We start from the raw sequence: 9719 nt of genomic DNA on the forward strand, positions 1-9719 counted from the left end.
TGGTAAGAATCAACGGCAAGTCAAACGGACATATATTTTCAGATGCACGACACAACAGTAATTAATTTATTTAATTGCATTAATTAATTATTCGCGCATATGCATGTTTCTGAAATATATTATTATTTTGTGCGATAAATACTAAAAGTTTCGCACTTACGATGTTTCGTATTTGCGTTTCTAGATACGCCATTATTTAGCGCGCATGCGCGGGAAGCGGGGTCACTGCGCACTATCTTGCAGGTTGTTGGTTAGGCTCGGTATTGTCGTCGTCTATAGCACTTGATCATTCGTGGCTTGGACTCGACCACCGGAGGATTGCGTCATTGAAGTTCATCGTCACAAGTGACGTGAAACACGTTGATCGAAATGTCGCGGCTTACTGGAGCGTTTTTGTTGCTGTGCCTGCACGCAGGATTTGCTTATGGTAAAGAATGTGGAATCGTCCAGCGTGCTTGATATGTGGTCGATGTGCTTTGGGGAGTGGCGCGTGTACATTGTGAAACAAAAGACTCCTTACACCTCCGCGTTCGCGGTATTTCTGTAACGAAATGTAACGTCAACGCGTGAGTAAACGAGATGCCGGAAGATGGGGAAAATGGAGAGAACATTCAGAAAAACGCGCGAAGCTTCAACGAGAAAAACGGAGCTGCGAACGCGATTTGTCTCGTGTATACATATATATCGGTCTTTTCTTTTGTACTTCGATAGATACATCGCTATGAAGGACGCCGCACTTGATATCATTTCAGTGTACCCTGATTAAATACCGATCATGAATCAGTACTTTGTTATGTACAATCAGTGACGGGAATTCACAATGCTTCCTCCCAATGCGTTCGCAGCGCATCTGTTGGAAGAATTTGTTTTCTTTTTTACTAATTCTCAGAATATGTTTCTATCAGATATATCAATTCTGAATTTTATCAAAGTAAAAGTGCACTTTTTCTGCTGTTGGCTGTAAGGGAAAACGCCCAGTGGCTTTAGTGACTCAGCCTTGTGCGAATTTCAGTAAGAGATATAAAAAACAAAGAGGATAAATAAAAAAGAGGATTAAAAAACAAAGAATAAATTCTTATATATTTTAATATTTGATAAAATCTGAACAAAAGTGTCAAAAAATGGCGAACGCCATAACAAGTATCGACTACGAACATCAGTCATGAGTCATCACGCGAATTCGTACTTGGCAATCATATAATTCCCTTCCCCCTGTATGAAATTATGAAAAGTGAATAATAGCAGTACATGAAGACGATCGTGGGTCTATTTTTCCAATATAAATTCGTGAAAAGTGAACATTTCTATGTATTTTCAAGATTAGATTTCTTATTTTCACACGCGAAAGGAAAAAAATTTATGATTGATCCTGTTGGATGTTTTCTCCTATTTCCTAGTTCAAAGAACACTGAGAAACAGAATTTTTCGACGATAATATTATGATATTATGACTAATGGGACGAAAGGTTGAGATTGTTCAGACATTGATACCCGAATTACACGATGCTTCTGATCTATAGCTGCGTTCGGCTTTGTAAATCGAAGATGTCGGATTGCTCTTTTACCTCGAAAATGCACAGAAGTGAGAGAGACGCGAGATCTCGTATGCATCTTCGAGATGAAAGAGCAATCCGACGTCTTCGATTTACAACGCCGAACGCAACTTATGTCACATGCACAAGCAGTGTTTCCCAGAATGGTGAAACACATTTTAGATAAGCAGCGCGATTCTTCAAAATTTTTCGGAGAAGAACGCGTTAATACTCATTTGCGATCGCTTTATTTGTTAGGCTGACTTGGCAACTAATTGCATGCATGATAAGATAAATTTATGGACGATGAACGACTCCCATATATGGTTTTCTCGTTCCTCTCGAGGAATTCTCGCAGGATACTCCCGAAGGCCACTTGTTATTGCCGATGAAATCTCCAGCCGCGATACGAACGTCGGCTACCGATTGCGGCATTAGATCTTATCGAGATCAAATGCCCGATATATAATATGTCACTTAACTTCTATTACAGTTCAATCAATTTTTTGTTCCTTCTCAAGTGCCGCGTTACAGACTGAGCTTCGGCAACGTACAGCGGAACTAGGATCAACGTTCGTGGAGTCGGTTTTCTATTGTTGAACCGGTTGCACTAGTTCTCTCTTTCTTCCACCAAGTTTTATCTGTATATCTATCTCTTTTTAAGTTCCGAAAGTGTACACTAGTTCAGCAATAGAAAACAGATTCATTATCGACGTCGACGGAGTCGACCCCTGGTTCTCTTTTCAAACGTTGTCTCGCGCAAAAGAAATGTTCAACTGCTTCGGATATATTGAATTGTGAACAAAATTGATCGCCCAGACTCTCGAAAATAACTTCTGAATTGCCGGCGTGTTGCGCGTTTGCGATTCTCTCTTTTTTTCTTTACTTCCAGGAACGGATGCGTTATCAAATACGTATATCCGATTGCGGTTGTGTATCATGTTATGCTTCCAAGTCGATAACGCAAACTGTAAACTATAACCGTACTTGGCGATCGGGTTACGCAGCGAACGCCATAAATGTCGCTGAGCTATGCCTTCTTAACTTCGGACCGCTTCTGATTTTTAGGACACTAAAATATGGTTTTGGGCAAAATCACGATATGAAAAAAACTTCGATTACAGAGTCAGAGAGCCGTGTGCTTCGATATATACACATTCTGAAATATAAAAATATTTTTATAATAATGAAGCGTCGAAATAAAACGTCTAACAGAGTCAATCATGAATTTTTCGCGTATGAAAATAAGAAATCTAATCTTGAAAATACATAGAAATGTTCACTTTTCACAAATTTATATTGGAGAAATAGACCCACGATCGTCTTCATGCAATTTCGTAGTGGTATCAATGCAACGTTAAAGACAACATATTAGAAAATGTTACACGTTATGGGGTATGCAATAATTTTTTATAAATGATTTTCTCACTAACCGGGTATAAAAATCTTTACAGGTAGAAGTATCGTTATTGCTTCGACGGACAATTTTAATGGAGTTTTCGATTTTCAGGGATGGATTGCAGTTTGGGAAGAAGCTCAAACTTCTTGGAGAAGGTGGTAAACACATGCCCGGGGATCTTAGATAGTAGATCCAAGTCTTACTGCTGCTACGATATACCTAATGACACGGCCTATTGTTGCGACGCCGAAGAGTTTGCGTTGAAAACTGGGTAATCAGTCGTAATTTACTCCCAATGAACCACTCACTTATTCTTGCATGATATCTAATGAAGTAGTTCCAAGAAACGCTCGATTCCATATACTTTACGCACTTTATGCTACAAATGTTTATACGTGTTATCTTTCCTTCGCCCACTAAGTATATAACGTTATTCCTCGTGAAAATTTGAATCGAAAAATACTGAGCAAAAGTATCGAGATATCGGTAGTTTACGAGATATAAGCGATCGAGAAAACAAAATATTTCACAAACTATGCTTCGGACGATCTAGTGTATAGCAAATCCATTTTCTTTGATTAATTTCAAACAAGTGTTATTTAAATAAGTTTTTAATTTAGATGCGTTATATTAAATGTGTTATATTAAATGTTAGAAAGTTGCTATATAAATAAGAGCTTATTTCAAAAATGGAACTTTTCCATTTGGAACTTTTTCATTGGAAGTTTTCCATAAGGAATAACACTATATATTTAGTGGGCGGGGAAAAGATAACACTCTGTATGTATGTGTATATGTATAATCGTCGTTTTAGAGTGCTTTGGAACAATTTTCCATTCAATTATTTTCCATTACTGGTCTTGCATAACTTTGATTGATCTTTAATTATAGATCACTGTATTCGTCATAAAACGCTCGATCAGAATATAAATAAAAAAAACATTCCATTTAAAAAAACATTTGACCTTTGCTTATCCTCTATGCACCTACAAAACCACCTACAAAACAATTATTGACATCACATTATGTGCCCCTCAAAACCAAGCAACTTTTGTTTGGCACTTTTCCTTCTATTGTTAAAAACAAACGAGTTATTCAGGTGACCTGTTTTAAATGCCTCACCCTGTGTGTGTGTGTGTGTTCATATCTCCGTTTATTTATTTATTTATTTATTAACGGGCAATATTTCTTTAAGAGTACAAATAAAACATAAACTAAGAAAAACCACAATTTAACATGTTAATATTTTATCAATCGGAGCTTATTAACAATAGGCTTCCTATTGGTGTCGTTATTATTATTGTATATTAATAATGATATAAAAAACTGACTCGCGCGTAGTGGAAAATATGTCATGGGAAATTACGAATATTCTTATAATTTGTTATTGTATTTCAGACTTGGTATCATCGTGCCTGCGATAATCACAGCAGGTATAGTTATCACACTGATAGTTTGCTGCATATCCTGTCTCTGCTGCAGCTGCTGTCCGTGGTACCGCCGGCGTCATCGAGGCACCGTCTATGGAAGTAAGCTTGTTAAATTTTTTTTAATTAACCTTTTTTTTACGCTCAAATAGTTAACATTATTATTCACGATTTACCTGAATTCCACTTTAGAGGATCCATAATTCGCGATATGTTAGGATCGTAAGTGGAAATGCATCACGAATTATAGATCGTCCGAGGTGGACTTGATGTTAATTTTATCAAATTCGTCGCAATAATGTGCATATAATTTGTGTCAGAGACAGCGGCAATAAATACTTTTTGCGCGAACGCGGTGCTAAGTAAATTGATATTGCGAAATTAAAATTACTCCTAATCTTTCCCTCTTTTTCTTGCATTTTCCTCTCTCTTTCTTCCTTAAATTGGCCAGTAATGATATCGTAATTCTTTTTAGGACCAACCATGGCATAATACCATTCCGACACACCCTTCAAATGCCTTGTGAAGAGTATCTATATATCAGAGCTCGAAAGAGTTTTAACAATTATTTGTATCTCGCTTCCTACACATGTATAATCTCGCATTGAAATAATCCTCGTTGGGAATGTATTTTAATATATTTCATAGTATACACTAATCGCGAAGTGGATTCTCCTTATAAGAATGCTCTCGTATATTGGCACAATATTTTTTATTTCTTTATTTTCTGTTACATTTAATTTTTCTCTTTAGCAGAAGAAATATTGCAAGTCTTGCGTTAAGTTAAAATTGATCAATTGTAGTATTTTTATAAGTAGAATCCGCTGCTGTAGATGTAAGATTATTTGCACAGTGGAAAACAAGTCTGATAGACGCGTAAAGAAGACTACATCGAGTCAATAGCTGTTTTCTAAGTCGCATATTTTTTAATATTTTTATTGATTTCGATAATACTTTGTGTAGTACTAAGCTTACTTAGAGTCTCCTCCGAATTGTACTTAATATGTACATGAATATGTACAAAGTGTTTCATGTAATAGACGTGTCTCTGACAAGAGGAACTGTCAAGACTTTATATTTTTTTATGTTTTCGTTTTTAATTTATAAAATATTATATTCGTAGCATGACAACAGCGCACATTTGTACAAACTACACATAATGAATGTATCTGTACATCTATGCGTAATTAATAATTTCAAGCATTACTATCAAAAGACACGGCAATATTTGCTACAAAGCGCATGAAAAATTATATGGAACACTTTATACGATAGCCATCTTGAATATTATCCTTCGTCATTCACTTAAGTATTCCGAATACGCGCGGACGAAACATTCCTTCCACTTGTGTGAGTCTTTATAATATTGTATTAGATCTGATTTCGAGTTTGAGTCGCATGAATCCTTTGTCTGATTCCGAACATTCCGCGAACGTTTCGTTTCGCTTTATCAGGGTGGAATGACCCGATTAATAATATTATATTATAATATTGTATTATATTATAATATTGTATATTATAATATTGTATATTATAATGTATAATATTATAATGTATTATATTGTATTATATTATAATATTGTATTATGTCGCATCTCTAGCCTAACATGTGAGATTGTAAAAGGTACTATTGTATTCGGAATGCGAGTCATGTACATTCGTTTTGTACTATGGTTTGCACATGTTTTCTTCCATGTAAGTTAGGAGCGCATTAAATATTCACGATTATGCGAGTTACTGCATACTTACTTACGGGCTTGGACGGTACTCGGTTGTGACAGAGTAAATGTGTAATTAGTAATTCTTTATTATACTTTTACCTGACAGATAACAATACAATAAAAAATTATTTTTTTATAATAAAAATCCTTCTATTTTTTTTAATTATTAATTATTAGTTATATTATTACAGCGCAAGCCCGTTGATAATGACTCAATTTTGACAATTTGGTGAGCTCCCAACTTCATTGTATCTAAGCCATTTTGTAACCGTTCTGTGACTATATACATTCCTAAAAAATTATAAATATATAAAAAGAATATACATTTTTTCATATATATATATACATAAAATTTCTCTCTTGATTTGACAAGCACAAATCTCGACATCATAACATACAACTTATCTACCCTATCTAATTGATAAGATACAGTACATGCATATGTATTTATATATTCTCACTTTTTTTTGTTTAGTTTCGTTGATTTGATTCTTGATGCTAGTTTGCTTGCTGTCTCTGAGACAAACGCGCCCATTTTGCGATACGCTCCGGATCCTTTTGTGCCTGTGTATTTGTTGCAGAAGTTCAAGCACCTAATGTTGTACATGTAGTTCAAACTCCGGCGAATTTACCACCGAGTTACACCAGTCAAGGAGATCAAGTACAGAATCACTACGTGCCATATCCAACGAACCCGGCAGGTATTCGATCAAAATTTCTGTGTATAATCCGTAACATACAGAGACAGCGCAAAAATGCATAGACCCACATGAACTAAAACCATGGATTCGGATCCAACTGATGTGCTCTGCTTCAGAGACAACACAAAGCACACAAAAGAAATTCCACCAGACATCTCTTAAGTCTTATATAAGTCTTAACTCTTTTTTTTAAGTCCTGCATTTTTGCGTTGCATCGATAGAAGATATAGAGAGATAAATTGCATAAATAATTCATCATAATTATTTCTCTTCTGTTTCTAAGGTTTTCCACAACATCCACCGCCGCAATATAATGAAGCGTACGCTAAACAGGCTCCTTACAATCCCGCGTATCCTCCACAGTGATCTTCCTAATTTTATAATGATGTATATGGAAATATTATGGACGATATATTTGCAAGGTTCCTTCCTTTTATCCGTTCAAGGATGTGATCTTCACCGTCAAGGCTTGAACGCATCCTATCATATTAAGAAGACGTTGTGTTCATCCACCATTGTATGTCAAAATGCAACCATGTGCATGTTTTCCAAATCTCCGTGTCAGGCCACAAATATTATCTCGTACAAATTCTTATCGCTTAGAAAATACAGAATTGCAGACTTGCTCTACTACTCGGCGATAGTATTTGACGATACTTTTTTTATTTTATTACACGTTTACATGTATTTGTTAAATATATACTCTTTGCTATTTCGAAAAATATTCTATAAGTTTTTCTATAAGTTTCGCGAAGTGGCAGAGCAAAATCAGACGTGACATATTCTCGTCAAGAGAGGAGTTTGATGTGAGAAAGAGAGAAAGAAGCAAGAGAGAGAGAGACAGAGAGAGAGAGAAACTTTGAAAAGAGAGGAAAGGCGAACATATTATTGAACTATTATCACTTGTACAGTACTGAAATGTATCATTGTTGAATTGCAACAAAAGTTGGTCAACTGGAATCATGTACACAACAAGAAGTTAAAATACTCTCGACAAAAATCTATTGACTACTGTAAATAAAATAAAAAGTACAGACTACATATATTGGAGATTTTTGCCTGCATTCATAGTTAGGTCTTAAGTTCATCTTCAGATGCTCTACGGATCATTTTATTAGCTACAGAGCATCTGATGACCTTAAGGAAACCTTAAATATAAGGCCTGACTATGAATATGAGCAATTTAATCCTTCCTTTCTCACCCCGTGCAAAATCCTTTCTTAAACATTCGGAATTCACGTTTTGGAAAATCAATGGGAGCTTGTTAGCGAAGGACTACGGGACTGCGGAACGAGAAAAAGATTTTGAAGAACCGTGTAAAACAGCGTTCATTCGATCCAGTGAAAATCGCGTTATTATTATTCTCAATGCTTTTGATATACAATAATAATCATTATATTATAATTAATTAGGTACAGGAACACTTTATCATTCGTGATATTAATGATCAATTACAATTAAAGATCGTTAGCGACCGCAATGCGCGCATCGCGTTTCCGGGCGCGATTTGGATTACCAAATAAACTGTACGTCGTTGCTATAATGTTTCTTTCGATTTTCCTACAGGGATCACGCGTAGGAAGCGAGCTTCGGCAAATTATAAGGTCGAATCGTCGATCAAGGGCCGCGGCAAGCACAAACGGTGTCTTTCGCGATTTCACATTACATCATACGATTACCTTCACACAACTTAATACCTTCCGCCTCGAGAATTTTATTCTTTCAAGAAAATATCTCTTTTCTTTCACACGAACTTTTTTTTCACGCGGCTTTCACGTGCGCGAATCAACTGGATATTCTTTCTTCTCTTTTACAAATTTATAGACGAATAAAATGTATCAGGCATATCTTTACATATTAGTGCGATCTTCTATTAAAATGTACAATTCTCCATAATGTACATTGTCTCCACGCGAGACGGAGAGTTCTGGCGAAATTTTCGGCGCACGCGCGCGCGCGAGAGAGTATCCGAAAGATTCGATGAACTAAGACTGATAGTGTTCAAACCAAGCGTGACGAGCGGGCCTAGTACGCGCAGAGAGGAAAAAAATCGATTCGCAGGGAACACGAGTCGAACGATACACTTGACGCAATGGTGTCGTTCTGACGGTAAAAAGAAATTATAATGATCAGGATACGACTCGAGAGGAGGAATAGAAATAACATCGGATACATGCTGCTAAACGCTCTCCTCCTAGCTTGGATTGGGCCCCTGTACTGCAATTTATAAATATCTCTTAACCTTCTCTTAGGCTTATCTCGAGCTTATCGCACTAAAAAGGCACATATTTTCGCACCTGATAAAAACATCATTACAATCTAAACGCTAATGATTCCTTTTTTTTTTTCTTTCTCTCCACCGAAGCGTTCGCCGGCTCAATGATGCCAATTGCGCGTTGCTGACAAGATGATACAAAATCGCTCTTCTTACACCGCATTCGGCTGCGTTCTCAGTGCGTGAATTATATCTCGCAATGTAAAAAAAACGACGACGACAATGCTGATCATGATGATGATGAGGATGATGATGATGATGATATGATGATGATGATGGTGATGATGACGACGGCGACGACGACGCGATGATTGTAAATAGTGGCACAACAAAACACGATTCGTAATTTTTCTTAAAAACGCCACCCAAGACGTCACATGTCCCGTACACAAGATATATTACGTATATTAAACCACACACTCGTCACGTAAAATACACGTAATATATGCTTCCTTAGACGCTAATTTGTAATAATATCCTTCCCTACGTAAGTCTATATAGTGCCTACGCGGACCTTACTAAGGCGATCAACTACGCGGACTTTTGTACAGTCGTTCGGAAAACTATGGGAAGTCGTCGAGAGGAAGAAAATTGTTAGTCGGTCACGATGTTCGGGTACGTCGTTGCCGTTTTCGCCCCGTTCTACCCCCCCCCCCCCCCCCAT

The 9719-nt window shown here is 36.6% G+C and overlaps 1 protein-coding gene across 2 annotated transcripts; it reads left to right on the forward strand.

The window, feature by feature from the left end:
• The first annotated feature begins 260 nt into the window (after positions 1–260).
• On the forward strand, positions 261–7825 carry LOC116845317 (protein shisa-5-like). 2 transcript variants are annotated; one of them, XM_032817847.1, is made up of 5 exons: positions 261–427; positions 3043–3202; positions 4330–4460; positions 6661–6780; positions 7064–7825. In XM_032817847.1, the coding sequence occupies exons 1-5, from the start codon at positions 370–372 to the stop codon at positions 7144–7146; spliced, it is 552 nt and encodes a 183-aa protein (XP_032673738.1). In that variant the 5' UTR covers positions 261–369; the 3' UTR covers positions 7147–7825. The 2 variants fall into 2 exon arrangements, with proteins under 2 accessions (XP_032673738.1, XP_032673739.1); XM_032817848.1 differs by having other exon boundaries at positions 6664–6780.
• Positions 7826–9719: the final 1894 nt, after the last annotated feature.

The sequence above is a fragment of the Odontomachus brunneus genome, unplaced genomic scaffold, assembly GCF_010583005.1.
Source record: "Odontomachus brunneus isolate Ranch 3 - 2012 unplaced genomic scaffold, Obru_v1 Obru_scaffold_051, whole genome shotgun sequence".
Lineage (NCBI taxonomy): Eukaryota > Metazoa > Arthropoda > Insecta > Hymenoptera > Formicidae > Odontomachus > Odontomachus brunneus.